This window comes from Melospiza georgiana, chromosome 3, assembly GCF_028018845.1.
Source record: "Melospiza georgiana isolate bMelGeo1 chromosome 3, bMelGeo1.pri, whole genome shotgun sequence".
In the NCBI taxonomy this organism is placed as follows: Eukaryota; Metazoa; Chordata; class Aves; order Passeriformes; family Passerellidae; genus Melospiza; species Melospiza georgiana.
In genome coordinates, this window is record NC_080432.1 from 79695044 (window position 1) to 79722792 (window position 27749).

At 44.5% G+C, this 27749-nt stretch overlaps 1 protein-coding gene across 2 annotated transcripts; it reads right to left on the reverse strand.

Moving 5' to 3' along the window:
• Positions 1-5212: 5212 nt before the first annotated feature.
• MARCKS (myristoylated alanine rich protein kinase C substrate) lies at positions 5213-10016 on the reverse strand. Of its 2 annotated transcripts, XM_058021288.1 has the most exons (3): positions 9864-10016; positions 9450-9622; positions 5213-8369 (listed from the first exon to the last, which is right to left on the reverse strand). In XM_058021288.1, exons 2-3 carry the CDS (start codon positions 9546-9548, stop codon positions 7617-7619), a joined length of 852 nt encoding a protein of 283 aa, XP_057877271.1. In that variant the 5' UTR covers positions 9549-9622; positions 9864-10016; the 3' UTR covers positions 5213-7616. The 2 variants fall into 2 exon arrangements, with proteins under 2 accessions (XP_057877271.1, XP_057877270.1); XM_058021287.1 differs by having other exon boundaries at positions 9450-10016.
• Between the last annotated feature and the right edge of the window lie 17733 nt (positions 10017-27749).

Below are 27749 nucleotides of genomic sequence, written 5' to 3' on the forward strand. Positions count from 1 at the left end.
TTCTATCTTTGTCAAAAAAGATGAAGAGTGTATTATTTCTCCTAAATTCCTCCTCCAATCCTTCCATCTTCAGTATCTCTGTGACAAAGCCACACCGAATGTTTTTCCAGCAATTGCTTTTGTAGTTAAATCTGGCATACCTGCCATGAAGCATTAGGAGCAGGAAAACTTCAGAAGTACTAGTTTGTTTCTACTTCTATATATCCACAGATTACTAATGACTAAACATGTATGCAATAACAACAACAAGATGCAAGTCAAGGCCCTAAAGCCTCTTTAGATTAGATTAGATTTGCACTGGGATTTAAATAGAGAACAGTTGGCTTTGAATCCCTCTGTTTTTTAAAGTTGATAGTCCTATTATAACATCACTTTAAAGTATTTTCCCCTTCTTTCTTCTCTTTGGCCCAATTTATAATGAGAGCAGAAGCTTCGTGATCTTGAAATTACAATTTTCTGTGCAAGAAACACAAAAGCAAAAAAATTCACCAGATTAACACAGCATTCAGTGGATAGCAATGAAGACCACAAAGTATCCTTTTTACATTGCAAATAGCAAATTTTTCTGATCACTTGTCCAGAGGAGCTTGTAAATACATTTCTGCATCATCATTTTGATGTATAAGCTCGTTGAGAATTAGAAAGACTCCATGTGATGGAGGCAGAGGAAAAGCCTGGACTGACAAACTTCCAGAGTATAAATTCTCACATATATAACAATGATGCTAAGTTTCCAGCAGCATTTCATTTTTGTCATTTGTTACAGCAACACGTGAAAGTGCTCCTGTCCATTTTGCCAGTATGGTCCTGTGGCTCTTCAGCCCCTTAATTCAGGCTTCACAGTACTTTCTGGTACCTTTATTGCACACCATTTCTTGTGGATTCCAGGCTGCACAGAAGAAGCTGCACAGAAGAATCAAATGTGTTTCTCTTATCACTAGCAACATCTATCAGGGAATTTCATAAGTGTGTTGCATAGCTTAAGAAACTTTGGGAAGCACTCATTTTGGCCTCATTCTAGTGTCACCAAGATCCATAAAAGGGAAGTTAGCTAATTTAACATATATATGAATGACATTGTTTCTCCATGTGAACATTAAGGTGTAAAGTTGTTAAACAGCAGAATAAAATATCATAACAATTTTCAAATATAACATCACAGATTATCGATAGCTCTCTAGTGCTTTGAATTATTTTCCTGGATATTTATTAGAAAGCAAAAACCTATGTAGGATATGCAAAAATAGTACTGAGGGAAAAATAAAAAATATCAAGTTCCTTCCTGTGTTCTGAGTATCAGTCCATGATTTCTGTCATTTTATTTAATTACCAAGGTGGGACATATTTGCTGCCCAGTGTCCTCAGAGGAGGTAAGTCCTCTGAGCTATATCTGCTAAGTTTGCTTTAACAGACTCCTAAACTGCAACATGGGACTTGTGAGTGGCCTAATGATTCATTCCTGAAAAATGTTACCTTCAACAATCAGTTTTGGACTCGGTTTCACTGGTGATGTCTGAAAGGAACATGGATCTGCACTCCAGTGGAAACAGTGTCTCTCACAAGTAAATTCTATTATTTAAAGACAGTACAGGGGTACTTGAGCCTATGACAGTCTTGCTTCAGGGGCCTAGAAAAAGCAGGTTCTTCCTTTAGTTCCCAAAGCTCGGGGATTGGTTTCTTTTTTTTCTCTTGGTCCCCTTTTAAAGGCCCTGCCTATGCAGGTCTTAACTGGTTCAAAATGGTTCTCTTCCAGTGAGATGGAATGGGTTTTTCTTCCTTTGAACAGCAGGTGACCCTTATATGCATGGCTTATTGTGTCATCAAATTCATTTTAAATATTCAAGTGGTTATCCATACCAAACTTCAGAGAAATAACTACTCTAGTATAGGCTAGAAAGGAATTTTTTGCAGCTATTAGAGCTACTCAGTAAAAACAACTTACTTGATCAACAGATTCATAGGTATTTTTCCCTTGTTTTGGAAACTAAGGTGTGAACTTCAGGAAAAAGAGTCCAGTTTGCACTGTATCTAAAAATAAACCTCTAGTTACTATAGCCTCTGCAAAGAGCAACTATCAAATATTTTATTACCCATAGTGTCAGCTGTGGTGTTGGAAAACACCCCAGAGGGTGGCATTGCTTGGCTCAAAACATTCCTTCTCCAGCACTCTTCTAGTGCAGGTTATCACATACACGGCCACAGGAACTATCCCACGAATCCTAACTCCTGGAATATTTGCTACCTGGTGATATACATGCATGCGTCACCAGTAAGATTATCCTGTACTTGCAGTTCTAAAATCAAAATTGTGTTAGGTGAAACAAACAAACAAACAAACCAAAACAAAACCCTCCCCCCTCCTTTTAACTTAATAATGTCTTTGATATTTTATCTAAATTCATCATATCTTAGAACTAACATTCCATATCTCTTGTTTGTGTCTTTCTAATTACAAATATTAATGTTTTGTTTCACCTAGTACCTTGATAGTCCTGTTTTGGAAAAACATGCCTTCCTGCAGCAAAAATTGAGAGCAAAGATAATGTAAATAATGATAAGTGTAATAATAAGTGTAATAATGTAAATAATGATAAGTGCAAAGATAAGTGTAAATAATACTTGTAAGCATCCTCAGGACTTCAAAACATTCTAAAATCATTTACTTAACCTTTATGTCACCTCCACCAGGTAACATTACAGATATCCTGAAAATGGGGCATTCTGAATCTGAATTCTTCTGTAGAAAGAATACCTCTTGCTTTTGTATGAAAATTTTACTTACTCAACAATACAGCCCAAATTTACATATTTCTAACTCTGTACTTCATTCACGGGCAATATTTTGGTCACCCTTCTGTTTAGGCATAATTGGATCCCATTGCTAACTCTCCTCTGTTCTTCCCAAAAGGCAATGTTTCCACTTCAGAGCAATCTCAACGGTTGTTCCAGTAAACACATCATGCTGCATCTTCCCTCTCTCAATTCTCAAACAAGCAACAGGCCTTAAAGCTCACCACCACCCCGGCTCTCCCCAGGCAAGCCAGCACACACACAGGCTTTCAGAAACCTTGCACTTCTGGGTAGCACCAGCTCTTACACTCCCTCACTGGAGTGACAGGAGCCTGCTTGCCTCTGCCCTGCTGGACTCACGGCAACGCCAATAGCTCCCATCACTGACAGCCACCCCAGGATCTCAGCTTTGCAGGGAGAACGAATTAATCCCCCTGTCTACACCATGTTATAAACAATATACCATTCTCACTTGCTTCTTACTTCAGGAAAAAAAGGACCTGCTCTTTTCTATCTCAGGAGGCCTGAGAATGGTAAAAAAAAATTTGTCCTAAGCTAGAATCAGGATGCTTTCAACTAAGCTACATCATCATGAAAAACACATTTCACCTCAGTCTCAAAACAAACACTGAAACCAGTCCAATACCACCAGGGATGACCTTTTACTAGTCTTTCACTACACAAAATAGCATAAAGACCAAATTCACAGGACTAATTTTGCAGGAAACTATCAACCAGCATTACAGCTTCAGGTAGAATGTGTACTATTCTAGATTTTTTTTAAAGGACTTGTAACTTAGAAAAACTCAAACAATTAAAACAGATGAAAACCTTCAACCTTTATCTAAACATCTGCAAGTGAAGTTCAAGAGTTAGCTTTTTCAAACAGTACTGTAGAATAAAAAACATTTTTCAAACACAGACAACATCATAATAAAGGAGTAAAATACACACGCAACACTTGTACCTAATACAACCAACAAGACTTTTTAGATATGGCAGAAGTCAATACAAGACTTGATTTGTATCCAAGGATTATGGACACAAGAAAGAAGGTGATGGCTCTTCAGAAGAAGACAAAGCCTGGATTCCACTTCCCTGATTCACCTCACCTTTCCCTTTTCCTGCCTTGCTTCCTTGCCTGAAGGCAAAGTCTCTACAGGTCCACATTAATAAGTATCAGGACTAGGTACAAAACTCAAGTACTTGAGGTAAAACACCTTGATTTGCAAAGTCTGAAGTGTAGTTTAGACTTTACCAAGATAGGCATGAGATCTAAAGCACTATTGTACAATCAGGTTACGTTCTTTAACAAGGAAAACTGTTGTCTCAGTGTAAGTAAATAAACAAAAGAAGTAAATCTCTAGACCCTCTAATCAGGCAAAATTAGATTCCAGTGTTTTACCTAAAAATATGACATTGTTTCAGCACTACAGAAATGACCATGTTCATAGCAATAATAATATTCTGCTTTAAAAGAACCATGATAAAGGAAAATTCGTTTGAAATCACACATTTCAAATCCACATTTGCTGTGAATTTGTTATAATTACAATATTTATTATAATGAGCATTTTCATTAAGGCAACGAATGCAATGAAAAAAAAAAAAGTATAAAGCTTTCTCAGTAAAGAAGGTGAACAACCTGACCAGTCACTAACAGCCAGTCCCTTCATTTTCCTTGTACACAAGAAAGGATATTCCACAATTCCACAGAAATGACTGCTCAGTCCCTTGGGGACCCAGGGAGGAGAGATGCTCCTGCACAATTCTCTGGCAGGGGGTAGCAAATTTCCTCCATTTCCATGATTCCAAGCAATTTCTTGACTTCTGTCTTCTTAAACCACACAGTGGAACACTGGCATCATCAACTCTCACCCGACTGCTGGGACAGGAAGAGCAGACCACGCAACTGGTGTTCTTAAGATGCACTTTTGTACCAGTGTTAGGACTTGGAAATATATCTCAAGTCAAGTCAAGCCACAGAATGACAAAGCCCCAAGCCAAAAGTCCATCTGCCAGGGGCAAGAGCAATTCTGCACTGCCAGGAATAGGAAGTGCCCCAGAAATCACCAGCTGAGTGAGGAAAAAACATGAAAGCTTGAGAGGTTAAGAAAAATCTGAAAAAGAACTTTGCTAGCAATTATTTTCTTCATATGTACAAATACACAGTTTGACAAAAAAAAAAAAAAAAAAAAAAAAAAAAAAAAAAAAAGAAAAAAGAAGAAATTCAGACCTCTCTTTAAGAATCCTTGGATTCAAATATATATATTTATTAAAAAGAGACATTGGCTCTATGGCCAAGACATTATGCGTCTCAGAACACGTTTTTACAGCCATGTTATAAAAACCCCTTAGCAAAGCAGTTATGCACTAGACTTCAAACACATGTACTCCAAGAATGACACTGGTGTGGAGGATCTTGTTTTACATCCATTTATTTTTGTCCCTCAGCAATTATAGCATAGTTTCAATACACTTCTAAAGTTATAGAGAAATACCAGGGCAACTAGAGTACATACAAGCCAAAGTTAAAATGGTAGACAGCTGAATTAAAAAACAAAAAAACAAAAGAACCCAAACAAAACAAAAAGAAGTATGCATTCAGCAGGAAATCTACTATACTTCATTCAGTTTAGGCTTTGTTCTTTAGGGAACAAGGTGCTAACGTGCCATTTTCTCATAAAATGAATCATAATTGCTTCCAAAGAGTTTCTGCTGAAAATGGTGGAAGCAAATAAGTGTAACACTAAACTTTCTCCTATAAACTTAGAAGCAACACTTTCTTGAATCAATTTCCACCCTCCAAATACCACTGCTGCTTTTCTTACATGAACTCACTGTTTTATTAAGGCATAATTGCCCTGAGCAATATGCTGGAAAATAGCCAAAAAGCCTAACAATTAAAGGCAAGCACCAAGTAATTTTTTTTTTTAATTGACAAATTTTGAAATCTGTTTTGAAACTCACCTGTACTTGGGAGTAGCACTTGAGGAAAAAAAGAAAATATTGCTTTTAATTACTTAAAGTAGAATGGCAGTGTTAGTTTCCCCCTTCTCCTTCCAGGCTAAAGTTTTCAAGACAATCATGGAGGCACCAAATCAGGACCAGCATACCAAGACCTAAGTGGGACAGCTGTTCAAGAGCTTAATTTTTAAGCAACTCAGCATAAAAATTTCAGTGCCCCACCCTAAGCAATTCAAATGAAATCTTATTTTCCTCAAGAGGCAAGATCCTCATACACTGGATACATATGGTCTTAAAAGCAAGATGGAGCCTGGACAGGAGAATCATACACTCCATGCTCAGACTGCCTTCCAGTCTTCTTTTCAAAGCCAGAAAAGCCTACAAATTACCTGGTGCACTGCACACTTTCTCTGTAAAATGCACAGTGTTACAGAGTCCAAGATCCAGGAAGGTACTTTTCAAAGCTAGTGCTAACAGCACACATGACTGTCTCTGTACAAATTTAGGCAACACTGACTAGTCCCTTTAAGCTACCAGAGTATCCATAAAAGAAAGACAACCAAATTATACATTTTATTCACATTTATTTTTCGCTTTTAGTGTGCTCACAGAAAATTAGAACACCTTAAGCAGGAGTTTAATAGCAATTTTTGTAAGCAAAGTTACATTCCATCTCTAAGTCAAATTGGTCAAAGCTTCTCCAGTATTTACAAAAACATGATAGACAAGATGCTACACAAAAAAAAAAAAAAAAAAAAAACATTGCATCTGAAGAGTTTTCCTTTATTTTCAAAGACAACTGGAAAAGAAAGCATTGTCTGCTGTAATCAAAAACATACCACAGTATAAACAGTAACCATTCCACTTATCACAGCTTGGTTGAGTTTAAAATTTGTGTTTAAAAGGTCCAAGATGACTGCAGTTTTACAAAAATGGGCAGGGTGGAAAGAGTTGCAAACTTCATGTGCTTCTGGATATCAAGATTTGTTTTTTTTATACAATAGTCACAGTTAAAAACACCCTGCTGGTAATACATAATTACACTTTATTAAGGTCATAAACCAGCAATAAACAATAAAGCCTATACAACTTGTATTTCTACTTAATCACTGACTGATACAGCTAACATGAGATAAGTGAAAAGTTCCTATGGTTTAAATGAATTTCTAAGACTATGATCTCTTTATCTGGGTATTGATTTTTATTTTTTATTTTTTTTTCCTTTTTCCTTTCCTTCTTAATCAAGACTTGTAGTGTTGTAAACCTTATAGAACATCTGCCTCACAAAATACATCGTAATAACTTTCTTTTAAAAAAAAGACTAACCCCTTACATCATTTCTGGCGGGGCGCGCTCCCGGCAAGGGCTGCGCGCCCCGGGTTCCCCACTGCGGCCCCTGTCACTTCATTTGATATCCCTTATTGACCCACCCATCTCCTTCATATATGGGCATGTCCATAGACCGATCGGCAAAAGTTTTATAATATGAAGAGAGTTGCAAAGTATGAAATTAAAAAATAAACGAACAAAATTTTAAAAAGCAAAAAAAAACCAACAAAAAAAAAACCGAACCAACCAAAACGAAACATTAATACTGATGAAAAAAAAACCCCAAAAAAACCAAAATATAAAGGATGTGAGAGGAAGGCGGAGGGGAGCCCCCCTCCGCCCGCTGGAATGGCGGCAACATATAACGATTTGAGATGGGAGCTGCGGGGGGAGAGAAAAAAAAGAAACGAGACATCTTTTAAATCAATCCCTGGTTGTAGACAAGTTCTCCGAGACCAGTACCTGGCACCACTCCAAAAACAAACAGGGGGGAAGAAAAGTCCGTCGGCGAGGGGCGGCGGCGGCGCTGACTACTCCGCCGACTCGGCGGCGGGTCCCTCGGGACTGCTCTCGGCGGGGGGCTCCTGCCGCGCCGGCTCCTCCGCGGGGGCCGCCTCCTGCTCGCCGCTGCCCGCCTCATTCGTGGCGGCGCCGGCGCCCGCCGCCTCCTCCGCCTTCCCCTCCGCTGCCTGCTGAGGCGGCTGCTGCTCCTCGGCCGCCGCCGATGCCGGGGCCTCTTCTCCCGCCGCCTTCTCGGGGGCGGCCTCGTCCGATCTGGCCTCCTGCGAGTCCCCCGCGTCCTCCTTCGCCGCCTCGGCGCTGCCGGCCGCGCTCGCCTCCTCGGCGGCCGCCTTGCCCTCCTCGCTGCCCGCCGCCTCGGGGGCCGCCGCCTCCTCCTTCCCGCCCTCCGCCGCCGCGGCGGCGGCGCCGCCCTCGCCCTCGGCCCCCTCGCCGGCCTCCTTCTTGTTCTTCTTGAAGGAGAAGCCGCTGAGCTTAAAGGACTTCTTGAAGGAAAAGCGCTTCTTTTTTTTTTTCGGGGTCTCGCTGCTGGACGAGGGGGTCGCGCCCTCCTCAGTCTTGGGGGAGGACTCGCCCTCCGCCGGGGAGGCCGGCTCGGTGCTCTCCGCCTCTCCCGCCTCCTTCTCGGAGGCGGGCTCCGACGAGGCCGCCTCCTCTTTGCCCGTCTCCTCGGCGGGCGCGCTGCCGTTCGCCTGCACCTCCTCCTTGCCCGCCTCCGCCGCCGCGGGGGAGGCGTCGCCGTTCACCTTCAAGTGGCCGTTCTCCTGCAAGACAAGGACCAGCGTTACCGGCGGTGCCTGGCGGGGGGGAAGCGGGGCGCCGCCGCCGCCCTCCCCGCCCGCCGGCCTCGCCTCGCCGCTTCCCGCGGTTCGAAGCGCCGCGCTCTCGCCGGGCCGAGCGCCCCCAGCGGCGGGCGGAGCGCGCGGCGGCCGCCAGAGGGCGCCCCGGCTCCACGCAGCGGCGGCCGCGCCGCGCTCCCCCGCCCTCGGCGCGCCCCGTCCAAGCCGCGGCGGCGGCGCGGGGCGGGGAAGGCGAACAAAGCTCGCCCGGCCCGGCCCCGGCCCCCCGCCCGCCGCGGCCCCTCTGCGCCCGGGCGGTGCGGCGAGGCGCCCCCCGCCTCCCCCTCCCCTCCCCACTCACGCCGCATTTGCATCTTTCGGGCGCCCGGAGCGCGGCTGGCTGCCCGGGGCGGCAGCTGCGGGGGCGGCGGGGGGTGGCTGCCCGCAACGCCGCCGCCGCTGCCAGCCCGGCTCACGCGTGGGGAGGGGGCGCGGGTGGGTGACAGAAAGCCGTGCCCGCGGCTGCCGAGCCCCCGGCGGCGCTGCCGTGGACGGGGCGGGCGGCGCAGCCCCCGGCCCGCGCTCCCGCCCGAGGGGGCTGCCCGCGGAGCCGCCTGCCCGGGGGCTCCGGGCCCCGCTACCACACGGCCGGCCGGCTGTGCCGCGAGAGGCACCGAGTGTCTTCGGGAGGAGGTTAAGCGGGCAGAAAAGCCAAGCTTTGTAAGATCCTTCCGTTTACGAGCCATTGGGACGCTCCACCATAATACACGAGGGATTTAAAAAAAAGAAAGAAAGAAAGAAACGTGCCCCTTCCCCCTCCCGCCCCCCACGCAGGAAAGATAAAGGAAGGAATCATTCAAAGCCGAGCCCGTTTAACCAAAATAAAGAAATTATTCCTTTGCCTCGAGTTGCAAAGATAAAAGGATCGACCGTATTCTCCATTGAATGTGCCACTGGGGCATCAAAGGAAGAAGAATTAAACAGGATGCGAAAGAGAGTCCGTCGAAGTTGGCTTAAAAAAAGGAGTAGATTTAATATTTTTTAAAATTTCTTTTCGTTTTTTACCTGTCCATTCGCCTTGGATGGAGATGCAGCCACTGCTTCCCCAGGTTTCTCGGCGGAGGCTTCGCCCTTTGCAGCGGTCTTGGAGAACTGGGCACCCATGCTGTCTTATTCAACAAAGAAACTCAACAGATCCAAAAGGAGGGGAAACAAAGAGCGTTGGGTTGGTATAAATACTGGGCGACCAGCAGCAGCAGCAACACACACACACACCAGAGGGGAAAAAAAAAGAGAAGAGAGAACAGAACCGATTATAATGCACTCCTTTTAAAAAATTTAAAGTTGAAGAGATCAAAAAGCAGCAGCACAGGAGGGAGGGGAAAAAAAGGGAGGAAAAAGTCGAGCAAAAAAAAAAAAAAAAGGAGCCCAAGTTTAGTAAAAAAGAAGTAATAAAAAATCCCAGATTTGTAGCCGTACTGTAGACAAGGAGAAAATGGAGAAATCTCCCTGGTTGCTAATAAGATGCGGAGTCCAACGCCCAAGTGCACAGATGAATGGGCTTCCCGAGCGGTGACGGCAGCGCTCCGCCCGGCGCCGGCCAATCGCGGCCGCCGCGCACAAAGGGGGGCGGGGCCCGCCCGCCCGGCGAACAATGGAGCCGCGATGGCAGCGGTTTGAAATCGGCCCCCGGCCGATAATGAATGTGCCGCTCCACTCCGCTCCGCCGCGGCGCGGGCGGGCGCGCCGGGCCCCGCTCCGGGCAGCCAACAAAACACCCCGAGCGAGCGAGAGAGAGAGAGAGAGAGAGCGGGGCGGGCGGGCAGGGACAATGGTGCGAGGGGCGTGCGGGTGAGTGCGAGTGCGAGTGTGAGTGAGAGCGTCCCGGCCCCGCCGCACGCCCCCGCCCGCTGCTGCCGCCGTGAGAGAGCAACAGATAGTGTGTGCGAGCCCCGGGCGGGGGAGAGCGAGGGAAGGAGGGGATTTGCTGCTTGCTTTTTTTTTTTTTTTTTCCTCCCCCTTTGTTTTTTTTTTCCTTTTCTTTTCTTCCCCGGGTTTAATTGGTCGCGATTGTTAAATCGCCCCCAATTTGGAAGGTATTTGAACCACGTAGATCGGGTTTCGCCGAACGAGAGATCACGAGTCGAAATTAGTAGGTCTGTAGGCCAGATGTTGCAAACGCTAAAGCAGCGGCAGCAGGAGCCGCTGCCGGAGCAGAAACGGACCCCTCCCCCATAGCGATATTGGCTTGGAATAAAATATTTTGTGATTAGCCTACGGCTCTAATTAAATTCTGCTGTCTGATTATTCCTGATTTGTGTTTTTAAAGTATTTTCTGAGGCGGTGACCCACTTCACGATTAGATTTCCATGCACTCAAGTAGTGGGCGAAGCGACATTATCAGGGAAACATTCACGCTTTCCCAAACCTCAGCCCCGAGTGTGTATTTACGTTAAATTTAAACCCTCGAATAAAGATGTAACCCGAAACTAATGCATGCGAATTAACGGTGATCTGGAACGCTTATCAGCGCTGGGGTGGGCGAAATATCACGGACCCGAGTGATTTCCTTTCTCGGGGGAGGGGGCGGCGTGTGCGGGGAGCCGGCCGGCTCCCTCCCTCCGTGCTGCGATGCGGGGAAGGCTGGCCTAGACCCCCTCCCCCCTCGCCGGCACCCCTATCCCCTTTTAAGGAGCAGAAACGAGCGTCAGAACGATCGTTTCCCATAGTCGGGTAATCTCCTCCGAACGCCTCTTGTTTATAAACAAGGATGTTAAAATGATTCCGATAATGAAGGGCTGCGGAGCGGGGAGGCTCGGCTCAGCCGCCCACCTCCCTCTCCCCGTGGATTGCCGGGGCTGCGGGAGCGGTGGGCTTCGTGCGGACGCCGAGAGCCGCCTCTCGGTAACCCCGGCGAGGGCAGCCGGGTGCTTTCAACCGCTCGAGGGGATTACTTGGTTTCTTGGGGGGGGCAAAAAGGGGCATTTGACTGGTGTTTTTTACGAGGAGGATCAAACCTCTCCCTCCCTCCCCCTCGCCGCATTTCACGCACAGCCCCGCCGCAGCCACTGCCGCCGCTCCCTTTGTCTCGGCCGCCGCCGCCCGCCCCGCCGAGCACGGCGCAGCAGCGTCCCGCTCCCCCGGGGCAGCCCCCCACGCCCACCCGTGCCCGCACAGGCAGCACCGCAGCCCCGGGGCGGGGGGCGGCCGCCGGGGTGACCGCCCACGGCAGGGCGGGGGTGCCGGGGCCGCCGCGCCCCGAGGCTCCCTCGGCGGGGCCGCGCCGCCGGGCGGTTTCCCTGGCGACGGCGGGGGGCGGCGGGGCCTCCACGGTGGGATCGGGATCGGGAGCGGAGCGGGGCGGGAGCGGCTCTGCCCGCCCGGCGTCACCTGCGGCCGCCGGCCCCGCTGCTGCTGCTGCGGGCTGGGCTGGGCTGGGCTCGGCGGGGCCGGGCGGGGCCGGGGTCGCGGCCGGGGGCGCCGCGGCGGCGGGAGCGCTCTCCGGGGATCTGCCGGCTGCCGCCCCTCCCGGGCGGGCTGGCGGAGCGGTGTGCGGCGGCGGGCACCGGCGGCAGGAGGGATGGAGCGAGCGGCGGAGCGCTCACCTTATGGCGTGACGGCGCCGCAACCGAGGGGCACGGCCAGCCGGACTGCTTCCTTCTTCGGGATCCTCCCCCGCTTCTCAACTGCACGCGTTGAGTTTTGGCTGCTCCTTTTAATCTGGATATTAAGGAAGTCGTGATTTTGTTGGTGGTGGTTTGGGTTTTTGTCTTTTTAGACTGGTTTATGTAACAGATCACCTAAGAAGACCTGGTGGAAGACCATGACCGGACTTCGCAGTCGGTATCAAAAGGCACCTGTCCATCCTGAGCGGGTATATGCAATTTCACCGGCACGGACATACGCATTTCTGCTTTCCACCGTAGCTACGTCTGAATTTCAGAGTAGCGTCACTGGAAAATTTCACATGGTGACTTGGAGTTTAGACGGTGTGTTTTGCATTATGCTTTTGATATGTTTTTCAACCATTTCAATGTTTTACAACTTGAAAAGAAAAAGCGAAAGTAAAAAAGACTAAGTCTTGATTGATCTTACTGTAGGTACTTAGTTCCACACGTTCTTCTGTAGAGCCTCTGGACAAGCTCAGGAAATCTGGGATATTTGTATGATCCCTCTGTCAGTCCTAGTGCAATTAAAACCTGGACAGCTATCTCTGACCCAAACCCTTGACCGTAGGGTGCAAATACAAGATTTAACCCCTCGAATGACCTCTTGAGCCCATCAGCTACCAGGCTGCTCCTTGTCACACCACACCTTTACGCACCAAGCAAAGAGATACGCTGGAGGGAAGATTCCTCTTTCTTAAACTTGTACTTCACTCAAGTTCCTGGTCTTTTAATATCCTTCCAAGAAGCAGGGAGAGGGAAAAGAGAGAGACAAAAAAAGACAGACAGACAGACAGAAAGACCTCCTTAGTTTTTTGTAGCAGGACTAATCAGTTACGAAGATGAGAATAATACTTTTCTGCTGTGCCTTCCACATAAAAAGTTGTCATAGAATTTCTGTGGCAGGAGCAAGGATGCACCAGTGTAAAGTTGCTTGTGTATAAGGTGTTGGAGATTTAGTGTCTGAAAAAAGCAGTACTGTTGTCAAGTGTATTTGCACAGAATAGAATATTCTTAGTTGGAATTTGTGTTAAGGCTTTTACCACAATAGCTGTGTCAGCAAAAAAAAAACATATTCCCCTCTATGTCATGTGTAGTGATACTTCTAAGAACATGACAACCATAACTGAGAGACAGCTCTGTGGAGCCCCAAAATGAAGAAGAGACGAGGCTGGGGAGCTGTTCTCCGTGGGGTAGGGGGGGACAGGGAAGCAGGATTGGCCTCCCCTTGCTCCTCCAAAGGTTTAAGGGCTCTATCATTGGAGATTTCTAAAAATGAGTTGCACCCTCTAGATGAAATTGTCTTTTTGCAGTACTTCCAAAGGGTGACTCCAATCAGCACATTTTTCCTGAGGTATTTTCATCCTCAACCTTTTGGGAAGGTAGAAGGCTGAGGTGTAGAATGATAAAATGCTTTGTACAGGACTGCCCAGCAAATGAGCCTTGCAGCTGACTGTGTTACTGACTCTTGGCTGTGACTTGATGGTCATTAATAATAAATCTGTGCCTTGCAGCCACAACTTTGGGCATAAACACAAACCTTCCTGTCAAGCTAGCCAGGTATAAGTGTCGTATGTAGTGCTTATGTCAACTTTGCACTAACATTCTGTGGGGAGGCTAGGAAAAAAGCTGATAGCTTTTGGCCCAAGAGCAGCTGAGGCAAAGTTGCTCCTGAAAAGTATTTGGCCACAACTGGAACAAAAGCTGAATGTGGTGCCACACTCTGGGTTATGTGGCTATGGAAATCCTGACCTTACATCAGGTACCCTGAAGCTGCAATTTACCACCCTATGAAAGCGTGGCTTCTGACTCCTGCAGCTACTGCCAAACCTCCCAACTCACTTATACCCAGTTTTTTTTCTTTTCCCAATACTACCTAAGACATTCATTTTATCCATTCCTGGAATACAGGTGAATGAAATGGTATTTTCATTTGACAGTTGACAGGAAAAGGTGAAAGCTGCTCAATAACAGCTCCCCACCAGTATGGCAGCTTCTTACTGGAGTGCCAGAAAAACCCATCAGTGACACTCACACTCTGCTAAGGTAAAAGCACAATCATGAACAGGTTTTAACTCCTGTTAAAATTTGAAACCTTTAAAAACATGTCCTAACTTGCCACGCATAGCTGGGACACAAATGTATTTTAACTTGTTTGCTGGCAAATGCACTAAAATGCAACACACCCTGTCAACACTAAGAATCTGAAAACACGTTAATTAAAAGTTTTCACTGACACCTTTTTTTTTTCTTAATGCACCTTTATCCTCGTCCAGACAAGCCTTTTAAGAAAGTGAATCTACAAGTGGTTTTGGGAGCAGGAATCCAATGTTTACAGAATTCCTGAAACAGTGTGTGTGCTTTCTAGTGTTCACATTGTGACACTCTCCTGGGTGACCTGAGCTCTGAGGAGGTGCTGGGAAACCTCCTTGGGTCCTGGGGTGTGCAGAGATCTTTCCTGTGTGCAGAGACAGCAGCAAGCAAACTAAAAAATGATAATAAAATTTTACTCTGAGATATATTATTCGCTATATGTTCATCTACGACAAGTCCTTTCTTCTCTTGTCCTGGTCCTTATATAGAAACAGTGTTTCTATATAATAGACGTGAATAGGACAGAAAACATAATTTTTTTCATAGGAACTTTCAAACTGGGACAGTTCTGGTAACAGGGGAACAGGAGGCAAATATGAGGTAAATAATGTTAAAAGTTTCAAATCTAAATTCAGATATGCAGAATTGTTGCATCTTTTCCAGTTTCTTAAAGATGAGTATTTCATGGTGTCTGAATCCGTGCTGAGATTTCCTACTGACACATCACTTCAGTTTCTTCCAGCTTTACTCCAGTTTGGTGAAAGGCTATAAAAAGCTTTTGACCTTTATGTCACTCACAACCATTACAAGTCCTTTACTAATATTTGCCAAGCTTTTATTAACTGAATACATTCAACAATGTTTGTTAAATAGGATCCAGACTGTTTGAATGTCCAGTGTGCTGGGAAACTGAAAGCTTAACAGAGCTTATATATTTTAAAAGTATCATACAACTGGTCTCTATCACAGCTAATAAAAAAATATCCATCAACCAACTGGATAACTGGCGTCAAGTAATGAGGCTGGTTACTTCTGGGAAGAAAAAAATCCCCAAAGTAAAATCAAGAATAAGAAAACCGACAACAAACCCAACCCAGCCCAACCCAATCAAAGATTTCTTAGATGATACAAAAGCAAAAATGCTCTATGTAAATCCCAAGCCCCTCCCTTAAGGGCAATCACAGCAAGTCACAATAACTAACAGGGAAGATGTGAGTATACCCCTAAAAGAGTGGTCTGTGCTGTGTGCTGAGTCTTCTTTAAAGAACACCATTTCAGCAGCAAAGAAGGGGCATCAGGGCTCCATTGCGTTAAGCAGGGTGTGGACAAAAAAATAGAGATAGTGGGGAGTTGTAAACACTTTACAACCTTCAGTGCTAAGGACAAATACTGCTGCACTGTAGTCACAGCTTTACACGGGGTAAGGCAATGCAGCAGTAGTGCTTCCCTCCCTTCGTTCCTGTGCTCTGGCCCTGCAGTTCCACTCCCTCCATTGTGTGTGCCCTGGCTTCCCTCTGACCTCCTGATAAGCCATTTTGGAGAGTTAAACCAGCAGAAAAATATTCTTTCTCTCTTCCCCAATACCTTTCCTCCATTCTCCTCCCCCCACAACCCTTCCCCACCCCCCATCTTTTTGAGCAGGGAAGGGCAGTTTCCTGCTGGTTTGGCTTCTTGCAACCCTTGGTGTGGCCAGATATGTTGCAGTGATGACAAGCAGGTGATAACCTGATTGAGCGTGGAGCTAAGCTTCAGTTCCATTGACATTTGCTTCAACAGCCTCACACAATCCTCCTTCTCTGCAACTTGTGCTTGCTTCCAGTTTCCTGATTCTCTCTCAATTCTTCTGGGAAGAGTGATCTAAGTGAGAAATGCCTGATGAGCAGGTATCTTTTAGAATGGCATTGATAGGTGATGTCTCATCATGTTTCATTGAAAGACCACCTGTGCTTTAATGATGACTACTTTGTGTTGTGTGGCTACAGCCAGCCTGGCTTTTATGAATTCCAGCTAGATTTGGAGGGGACAGGAATTACATAAGAGTAGAATAATGTAAATTTATGCTGAAAAGTGTCACAGAATGTGAAATGAAACTGATGGACCCAGCTAAACAGAAGTCTGTCTAAAATAGGAAATAGGAAGCATTTGAGCTTGACTCAGAGATTTAGATTCCTGGCATTTAGTTGTTGTGAATTGAAACTGATTTAGGGTTAAATCAAACAAGGGCTTGGGGTTGTGGAATTAACAGCCCCCACGTCAAGTGCCTACGCTCTCTGTAGGGCTCAGGCTATGGGGAGAAAACCAAGTGCCAAAGTCTGTAATTTGCCCAGCTGGCAGGTAGAGGCTGGTACCCTAAGTCTGGTTTTATGATTCTCACTGCCTGAAAAAACACACTGCAGCCACAAGGTGCAAAAGGCTAAGCCAGTACAAGTTGCTGTTGTTGAGTTGTTGTTTTTGTTGTCACACTCAGTTCAGAAAGGCTGTTTGTTTCCGGTAGCTGGAATAAACATTATAGAGTGCATCCCAGTCTGCATATATTTCTGCCATATATTGGCAGAAATATATGTGACATGCACTGTCTGGCATGCTAGTAGGGCACAGATTTTATACCAGTGGTGATGTAATCCCCAGCTATACAGAAATACATCACAAATAGGAAATACAAAGAATTTGTGCCTGTCTCAGAGACTTGGATTCCTTGTACTCGGTTGTACAGAAGTGTATCCCTTTACTTGGAAGCCAGCATTCTGACCTCTTCCCTGCCGTGAGGTGCTTTTGCCCCTTTCAAAGCTTAAGAGGCAGTCCCTTTTCATCCAGGAAGCATGGCTTTAATTCCCACCTAAGAGAATTTGAATCCCTTCATTTACCTCCCTCTGCTTTTCCCATGAAGTTCTAGGATGAGAAAATGTGAGCACAAATGTTTCCATTTTCTCTTGCTGAAGCTGTTCAGCAAAGGAATTAAGAGTTACTCTTTGGCTTGGAGAATTACATAGTAATTGTTCCAAAACCTGAGCATGATTCTGCAGTCTAATTACTTTGCAGGCCTGCCTGGGAGTGGGAGACAGCTTGCCTCTGGTCCTTACTCTTCAGAAAGTGTTACTGGTTTTTAGTTTCTAGCTCTTAGGGCAAGCAAGGACTGGCCCTCATGGTCCAGTGTTAGCAGTTAGACCCAATGACTTCAATATACAGTCATTATCCTGTTTTGTCTCTTTTGTCTCATTGTTCAGCCTTCAATTTTTTTTTTTTTTTTTTTTTTTTTTTTTTTTTTTTTTTTTTTCAAAGTGGAGCACTGAGCGAGAGCTGGTATGCCCTGGCACTGTCATGTTTCCAGCCAGACAGGTCAGCTGCACAGCTTAAAGAGAGATCTGCATGTCATAGCCCCTCCCCTCACATGTGACAAAGTGTCCTTCACATCAGGTAGGTCAGTGTCCACACAAGCTTCAACTGCTCTGGACATCACACGTGCAGAGATGTCCTCTGTGTTTCCCTAGGGAAGGCCTTTGAGCAGCTGCTTCTGGAGTGCTTTGGAGAAAGGACAGCCAAGGTGAGATGTGGTCCCTAGGTTGGACACCTCTGGGGACACATGTCGCCTCTCGTGTCTCCTGGCATTTTGAACAGCAGGGGCAGATCATGCTTTAAAGCTACAGGTCCTGCGTCCAGTCTGATGAATTCAGAAACTGACTGATGGCTTTAAATTTTCAGTTTGAATTTGGACAACCAAAATTCATCTGTGCCTTTTTGTATTCAGCTGCAGTTTATAAACCATCCACAGAGAGAGAGCTGACTTTTAGACTTTCAGATCTTTCATCTTTTTTTTTTTTTTGTCACAATGAATGATTTAGACTATTCAGAGTATCATTCTGATATTACATACCCACCACATTTATTTTATATTATGACTAAACGTTTTCATATTAGAAAATGTTTATTTTATGTGTATTATGTGTTTTAGCACCTTGCTTTTCATTCTAATTGTGTGTAGTTCCAGGAACCAGACTACAGAAAGGTTAAAAAACTATTAAAGAACTTCCAAAGGAGAACCATGAAGATGGTGAAGAGCCTTGAGGGGAAGCCTCAAGGGAGTGGCTGAGATCACTTGGCTTGTTCAGCCTGGAGGAGACTGAGGAGAGACTCCATGGCTGTCTACACCTTCCTCACAAGGAGGAGTAGAGGGGCAGCTACACCGATCTCTTCTCTGTGGTGACCAGTGAAAATGACCCAAGAGAATGGCCTGAAATTGTGTTGGGGGACATTTAGGTTGGATATTAGGAAATTACCTTATGGGTAGCTGGGCACTGCAGCAGTGTGATTCTTGGGGTGTCCTGTGCAGGCCTAGGACTTAGATTCTGTGATCCTGGTGAGTCCCTTCCAACTCAGGATCTTTTATGATTCTGTGTAACCTGTGCAAAGGATTAAGTTCATACTCATGTCTACAAACTGGTAGAAGAGTTCACCTTATACAATGAGTTCACTTGTCTTTAGGAGTATGGAAATGTAGGATGACAGCCACCTTTTTAAGTGTAGTAAGTAATAAAAACTACTGTTTGCATGTTGGGGGTGTTGATACAGCCTCCTTATGTAAGACATGGGTAATAAAGGGGAAAATTTATACAACAAAATTCTAAAGCCACTATTTTTGTTTTTAACAGTGGCTTTAGAATTTTGTTGTATAAAATGGGCTAATGATTACAAATTCAGCTGTTTGATTTAGAAAAGCACATATATATATATCTAATGCAAGAAAGACAGGAGGGGTTCTCGGTGAAATAACTGGTTAAAGACTGGGGCATTTTTGTCCATATTTCTACCCTGCCTCTGTGATTGGGGTAAGTCTCTGTAGGTATATCTGCCCTGCAGCCCAGGGTACTGGGTTGGGCACTAGCTGTAGTACAGCTTGTTGTGGATATTGGAAGCAGACATGGATATAAGCACAGATGAATTGGCTTCAATTCTTGCTAAAGAATATTTTTCTGCCTTGAACTCTTTGTGTCTATGGTGCCAAACACACATCCCTTGTACCCAAGCTTCTGTGAAGCCGCTGTCAAGCAAAGGCAGCAGGAGGGCTGTGTGGATGAGCAGGTATCTCCTGACTAAGCTCAGACTGTAAAAGGAAGAAGGCAAGAGGCAGAAGCAGGAACAATGCAGACACAGAGTGCCATGATGTAATTAGGAAAGCCAAATCTCACCTACAGTTAAGCCTGATATGGGATCAGAGGGGCTGCTACAAGCATACCAGCAGCAAAAGGAAGATCAGGGATAATGTGGGCCTGCTGCTGAATGAGGGCAGGGACCCTGGTGCCAAAGGATACAGAAAAGATCAAGAGAGTGAATGCCTTCTTTACCTCTATGCTTGCTGCTCAGACCAGCCTGCAGGAACACCAAGACTCTGCAATCAAAAGGAAAGTCGGGAAAAAGGAAAACTCACCCTCAGTGGAGGAGGACCCCATAGAAAGGAACATTTAAACAAACTGAATGTATCCAAGGCCATGGGAGGCACCCACAGGTGTTAAGGGAGCTGTCTGAGGTCACTGCAAGGATACTGTTGGTTATCTTTGAAGAAGTAGCAGTGATTAGAGCAGAATCACAACGACTGGAAGGGAGAAAATATCAATCCTATCAGTGAGATGGCCAAAAAGAAGGATCTGGTGAACTGTAGGCTAGCCAGCATTCCCTTGGTTGCCAAAGTGAGGCTGTGAAGCCTCCATCCTCAAAAGTCATCTGATCACAGTCCTGGACAACTGGCAGCCCTGCTTGAGCAGGGGGATTGGAGTAAATGATCTCCAGAAATGCTTTCCTGTCACAGACACACTGTGATTCTATGTGATTCAGACTATGATATTGTTTTCAGTACTGCCTTAGCTATGCTATACTCAATTTAGTTTCAAGTTGTATTTCTGAGATCTTGTGCCTCCATTAAATGGTTTATGGAATGTGGAAATTAATACACCTGCCTATGTGCCTTGGAAGTATAAATACACCAAAGATCGTGAGGTGCTTTCAGTGAACGAGGCATACAAATGCCTTTTGTACACATTTATAGGAAAGAGAAATTTTACAATCTTTTCCCCCTGTACAGTACAAATTACATTAAAGTGTGAGAAAACAATATCTGTAATAATGTTCTTGAAACTGGGAACTCAGAAACCGAGTAAATCACAGGTTTAATGTGAACCCCTGCCTTTATAAGTTCCCATGCCTTCTGTGATACTGTGTTGGAGGCTATACAGAGCAGATGAAGCAGTGTCACAGTAATTTTTGTTTATTCCTTTTAAATTATACTTTCTCACACTTTTGTAAGGTCTCCTGTTTCCCCCCATGCAGCTATAAAAGGCTGCCTTCAGTCTGTTTAGGCTCAAGGCACACATGCGGTCTTTTATTGACAAAAGCAGATGGCGATTTCCCCCGCGATGCGCTTCCTTTTCCCGGGCTGGCATGTGAGACACGGAGAGCACACTGGGCTGGAGGACACGCCAGTGTCATACCACAGCACCCCCCAGTGCTCCCCCACAGGGGACAGCCCAGGACCTGGCTGCCCATCAGGCATCTGAGTTACTGGAAACTATTTCACATTTGGCTTAGAGCTATTTTGACAATCTTCAGCTGAATCCTTTATTTCTTCCTTCTTAGCATGTAAATGTCCTTTTTATAGTAGCTATTCTTACAGAATTTATGGTTCTCTTTTCTTAAAGTGTCTCATTCCCAGTTCCCCATTTTTATTTAAGCTAGTCCCTTTTCATTTCCTGGACATACCATGCTAAGCAAAGTATACATTCGAGGGGTGAAATTTTGTGTCTTCCTCAAATTATCTCATTATGCTGGCCTCTATTATTCCCTTTTTTGTCTTCAATGTGGCAATTATGTCCCTTTTGCCATACTGCCTTTCATGCTTATAAGGAACTCTGAAAAATGTATTATTATTTTCTTTTGTGTGCTTCCTTAAACCCCTTCTTTGCTTTTACACCTACCAGTGCAAAGAAATGACTGGTTAATCCATTGATTTCTATTTTTCCACCTTGGATTTATTGGTAGTTATTTTGAGTTTGAAATCTCTGTGGGATCAGGCCTATCTTTGTGGACTGTCATTGCCTTATCGGTTAGCATAAGGACAGAAAAAGTGCAAATTTAAGCCTCTGAGGTGCTTTAATCTTGGCAGTGCCTGAGCAGAGTTCCCCTTTCTGCATTTTACTGAGATTTACTGGGGAGGATGTGCAGCTCAGGCAGTGTGTGGGCATAAAGCCTGTAAAGAGCTTTGGAGCAACAACTGGCTTGACACAGCACGTGCAAGGAACAATTTATCTTTCATTCTTAGCCCCACGTATATCATGGGCACTTTAATTTCTCTTTCTTTACCCCTGTCAGGATTTTCAGATTGCTTTTCATATGGCTGTGTTCAGCACTATTTCTTTCAGAATCAATTCAGTTTAAATTTTTCATTCATCTAAAAGAAAAATTTCTGAAATCAACAAATAAAGCATCTGACTCATTTAAATGCTTATGAGCCTAATACTGCATTCATGTTCCTGAAAAAAAATAAAGAAATGCTTTCCTTTAAGTCTAAATTTTATGAAGCATAATCAGAGGAATTTTTCGTATTCTTAAGCGCTATGAAGTTTGTACATACAATAGCATTTGCAGTACATTCATGGGTGGTCTGGAAATCTGTAAGCAGAAAGTATGAAGCACCTCCACACTAGTAAAAGCAGGAAAAATTCAAGACAAAAGAGAAATAGGAAAGACATAATTATCACTGAATATGCAGTTGGACTTCCAGTGCCCAGAGAAAACAGATAGCATTGAGGTTTTTGAGATCATCTTTCCTTCTCTGCACAGTTGCAGCAAGTAGAAATGCAGCTCTTGTGCAGGCTGAGGCTTCTGTGGTGGTGACAAACAGAAACTCACATTCAGGGAGGCTTAAAATGGAGCTGAGCTTGGCTTAAGCAGGCAGACTGAAACCATTCAGACTGCAGAGTTCATTCTTTATGGAGAGTATTATTGAGTCTTCAATAGTATTAACACTAAAAATACCAAAAGCTATAAATAGATATTATAGTGATATCAAAGTCTTTGAGCAAAGTGTCGGTGGGTTTCTTGGAAGATGCAGATAAGGACGGTTTCTTTCTTTATGAGTTCATCAATCCCTATGTAGAGCAGAGACCAGTCTTTGAAAGGTTTTATATCTCATCTCTCATACCTCACACCTCATTTATAACCCCTTTATAGAGGGCAGACCATAGGGTGATTCCTGCTCTCCTCCACTCTGAATGCAGGACCCCATTTCCTGTCACCTAAAGACCCAAAGGTGATGTTACACATGGAGGAACTCTACTCTTCCTTGGTACTTGCCTGAGGAGAAAGAGGAGCATGGCTGCTGGGGGTGAAGAAAGGCTCAGCAGCTGAGGTGAGTGTGGACTTGGCCAGGGGAGCAAAGGGGCAGGGTACTCATGTCCCAGACACTCAGCTTTGTGGTGGTGTCAGCACAAAGGCTGCAATGTCATTGTCCTTTGACACTGTCATCAGCGAGCACAGCTATGCTGCCCCTCACCCTGCTGGTCGTTGTCCCAGGAAAGGAAGTTTGCTCTGTTCTGTGCTGTCAGGTTTGCTTCTAAGCAGATGATTGTATCTTGAAAAGGCATTGTGTAAGATTAGAAAAAGCCAGTCTGTCTGAAAGGTTTCAGGGGGGAGGTTTTGGCACCACAGTACACAAGACTGAGACGTGATTATGTTATCTACCTGCTTGTCATCAGATATACACAGAGCATCTACTGCCTAGCCAGCAAAAGGGCCCGAAGAGGAGGGAGGCTGACCACACCTTTCTCCAAGCCATGGATTCCCATTATCTTTTTGTTTCAAGACAAGGCAGGAAAAGCAGTTTGTGTTTGTCTTGGTTTGGGTGAAGACTGGTGACACAAGGCCGTAGTTTCCAGCAATTTCTAGGACGGGAGAAGTGCTTGGGACAGGAGATTACACTCACTCAGGAAGTGCACATCATGGAGGGGTTAGGTCCCTCCTGAAGTGTTTCTAGCAGTGCTGTTCTGAAACCCTGGCTGGGGGAACTCCAGCCCATTGCCAGGGAGCTTGGCCCTGTGTCCGTGGGTGGAGAGCAGGGGCTGCCAATAAATGATTAGTGGAGCTCAAGGGCCTGAGCCCCAGAACAAAATATGGGCTTTTCACAAATTGTGTCTCTATGTATCGTAATGTAATGAATTTCTTCTCTTCTTATGCTTCAAGGTCTGGGGCAAATCATCCTTCTTCTTTCTTTTCCTCAAATCTTCATGAGGAGCCCCACTGAGATATCACCAAGTCTGATGAGGGAATGAAGAAAATGTGGTGGTTTTATTTTTATATCTATATTTACTTTCTTTTTGGTTTATTTGGAAGTCTCTCTATATAGAAATACTTTCAAATGTAATCTGCTTCCTTGGGTGAAATTCATTTCCAGCTCTGCAGAAATGCTGTACATATGTGGTGCTCTCACAGTTGTTTTTGAGCAGTTATCAGAGTTTTCAGGAAAGGTAGCAAAATATAAATCAAGAGAAGCGTTCAGACTGGTATTTCTGAATTTTTTTAGTAATTGATGATGGACTGTGGGTTCAATTAGGTTTGAAGGGAGTTTTCCAAACACAATGTTTTTCCCTTTAAACTTTATATTTCAAAACACAAATCTGTATACAGCACAAGTACATCTACACACAAATATATCTGTTATGCATTGGCTCACTCTTCCATTCATCATACAAAAACCTTAACAAGTATCACAAGGTTGCTGAAGACAAACAGAGATAAGAGCAACTCAAGTTCTGATTTTAATTCTGCTTTGCTCAGCATGTGTATTTACATAAGTCAACTGTATCTGAGATTTCTGAGAGGCATCCTGGGTAAAATCAGTACACATTTTAAGTTACTCTTACACTTCATTAACAAAGTCATAATTTGGTTTTTACTAGATCTTAACCACTGAGGCATCAGATGTATAAGATCAGGAGAAAATGTGAAAGGTAAGGTGTTGGAGTACTTAAATCACCACCATATTCGGGTTTTTCTGAAACAGAAGCTCAAATCAGCTCTGATTTCCAAAGGATTTATGGAAAACCTCATTGACAGCTGCATTTGCAGGTTGCACTGTGCTTTTATTAGCTCTATTAATGATGTTAGGGAGATGCATATTGTTCTCTTCTAAGCAGCTTTCACAGTGTTAGTAACTAAAATATTTTGTTTTCTGCCTAATATTGGTGATAATTAATGACCAAGAACACATGGAAATGGTATAGATCTGCTTTTCTGAAAATTGCTTTCTAACCAGATCCAACAGCACTGTGGAAGACCTGTCATCCTCTGTGCTAATCTCCTTACCTTGTTGCAAATATCAAAAAAGATAATAATCATGTTGATTAAAGTAGCAGGGCCAACAAAGTAAGGTTTTTCAGGGTGCTAGCCAAATGTTGAATAGTAGGTGGATCTACCTGAGCCCAAGGTTTACAGGTAGACAAGAAATGGAGAAGGAGGCATAGCAGGAGAAGCAGAAACAATCAAAAAAAGCATTCCCATTCTCAGTGGGTGAGGAAAGGGTAATTTGTCAGGGAGGAGGGCACTCCAGGAGAATGGAAGTGCAGGGAAGGCTGGGAGGAGGATGAGGAGCTCTGTGAAGCTGGTGAGATCAGCCAGGAGCAGAGCGAGCCTCCAATCCACACAGCATAAAAAAAGGAAAACATCCAAAGCTGCAAATGTCCAGTGCTTCCTGAGTGGGCTCCTATTATTCCTGTTATCTGTCAGCTGCTGTCTCCTTTCTTTGCAACTCTTCCTCAAAGCCATATGGAAGCAGGATTAAGGTGGGTGGAAAGTACCACCTTTCTCCTCATAACCTCAAAGCCAGGGGATCTCCTCAGAATGGCTTGGGGCCTGGCATTACAGCCACCATCTGTTAGCTGCTCCTCTTCTCTACTGTGGCCACGGTGGTGGTGAAGGGCCCCAGACAAGGTGCAGACAAGGTTCACTGTCTGCAAAGGTAGTTGAGAGCAGCTATGGGAGCTTGGCAGAGGAGGCAAAGAAAATATCCTCACTCTCTCTTTGTGCATGAGAAACAAAAGGGCCAAATTATTTCCCTGACATCACTCAAAAATGACAGCAGAAAGGGGAGAGCAAATCTTACTTTTCCTGAGCCCAGCATTACACTTCAAATCTGGAACCCCTACAGGTCTGATAAAGGCAAAAAGGAAGGCAAGGAAACTGGAAAAAGGATTAGAGAAGACAGGACATACTGGCTCATGGCTGCTCATATGCACTGCTTTAATTGAAGTTAGCTTTTACACAGAAGCACTGCAAATGGTTTGGAATTCAAATCTGAAATGAAAATATTGTCACAAGTGCAGACTGGGACTGCAGTTTGTGTTCTCTTTTTAGGATCTGTAGCACTGTATCTGAGAGCCTTGTGATTGTCAGCAGATTCTATTCTCACAAAATGATAGAGAGGAAGGAAAGTTTTCTACTTGGGTTGGGAAGGCAGAATTTAGGCAGACAACTGAAAAAACATATTATTTTGGGTCCTTCAGGAAACTGGTTTCAGCTGTAGAGAAAAAGCTTTATAAATTTCAATATATATTCCTAAATCCATTAAGTCACCTTTGCTAAGTTAGATTTTTATTAATCAGAAGTCTACTGCACGGTCTATGTTTGTATTGCTCTCTGACAGAGCAGCATGGCTCTGTACCTGTGATGGGTCATCCCTGGGGAGTTTATTGGGAGCCTTTTCAATAGAATCATGAGGAAAGGTGTGGGCCTGCTACAGGGGTAGGGAGCTTGAGGACAGTGAAATTGAAAGGATTTCATTTGCTCACCAGCCTCAGGAGTATTCGGCCTTATGAGTAACCTTGGAAAGCTGTGAGGAGGGGGAGGAATGCACAGTTGGTGCTGAAGGAAGTATTAGGATGGTGCTAATGAGCATTAGGAGGGAAAGATTCAAGATGCAGCCTCTTAAACTTTTCATTCTGGGCAATGGATGTGATGGGAAGTGGATATGATTGCTCCCAATGACATCCCTGTCTCCCCTTCCTCCTGAGCAGTGCCTTGGACATCATCATGACATATTCTCTCTGGTTTTAGCAATTGCTTTTGGGACCCCTTGAATCAAGCAACTGATGTAAAGGCTAGGATCTTGGAATCTCTTCCACAGGCCTCTCACAGCTCATTTGGGAGAAATTTCAAGCCTTTCCCATATATTTACCTTGTGCATTGTCCCAAGATAGAACTTAGGATGCATTTTCTGTGTTTGAATGTAATGATATATGCTTTTGAAATCTTGTTTATTATTGCCTTTTCCACTCATACTGAGTCATAGGAGAGTTATTCAGTTTCTTCCCTGTCCATCTCCCCCTCCTGACTCAAGAACAAAGCAAATCCTTGCATATGGGTCCTGCTGCTTATGAATGCGAATGCAGTTTTCCTGAGGCCTCAGCCAGTGCAGCATTTCAAGGCTTAGATCTGCATTTCCCAAGTCAGGGCTCAGAATCCCAGCTAGAATCTAGGTGGTTACTAATGCATCCATTAACCTGAAAGAAATTCATATGAGTCCCTTCTATGTCTATTCTTATACCTAGTTTACATCTGATAGATCTGTAAGACAGCCTGCAGCTGATGCTCATTTGAGCACTGCAGGCTTAAATACCAGCAGAAATCTGTGACAACCTGGAAGAAAAGACAGGATATTGTTTGGACAATAAATAAACCAGTTATTTGTATTTCCTTACTTATACTTTGGAGCATAATGTCCAGGTCTGAACTTCAATCATCAGTTGCTCAATGACCACGTAGTTAAGTTTACATTGTGTTTATTGCCAAATTAGAAAGAGTATCCCATTGTGCTAAACCTAGCAAATTCTATCTGCCTTATCACTGCAGGATCATGTTGTGTCCTGTTAGCTGGTATCACAACAGCAGCTTTGTTTTTGTAACGCTACACTTGAATGTTCAACATAATGAATACACTCCTACAGCTGGTTTACACCAGGATTGTTGACATTTTCACAATGCATTTTTTTAGATATGTGCCTGTGCATAAACAGTCAACATAACCTAGAAGAACCTGGAACTCCCATCTGGATGTTGTATTTAGGTCTCATATGCAGAATTTTTTGTTTCTAAGATACTCTATCAAAACTCTTGCATTTTTAGTTTTGATTTTCACCTACTTTATTAGCTTCCAAAGAGCCTCCCAAATTATCAGTCACATTTCTCAGTTTCTCTGCTCCAAAAAGCACAATTCACCATGTTAAAATATTTTGATTTTTTTCTCTTGTTATTGGTCTGATGATCTGATGATCCCTGGCAACGGAATAAACATGGTAAGCTCTCAGATATTTGCTTCCATCATCAGAGGAGCCAGGCTTTGGTATTAATTACTTTTCAGGGTCACATATTCATGCATAGAACTGAGAGCATCTAATCACAACTATCTTCTCCTCTCAGAACCGTAGCTACCTTCAAACAACATCTATTAATAACTAAACCAGGACACTGCCACTATAACTGATGCAGTACACTCAAGTGTAATCAGTTGTTACCACTGAAAGTAATGCACAGTAATATATTTTGTTGCTAAGCTCCAGAATATAAATGT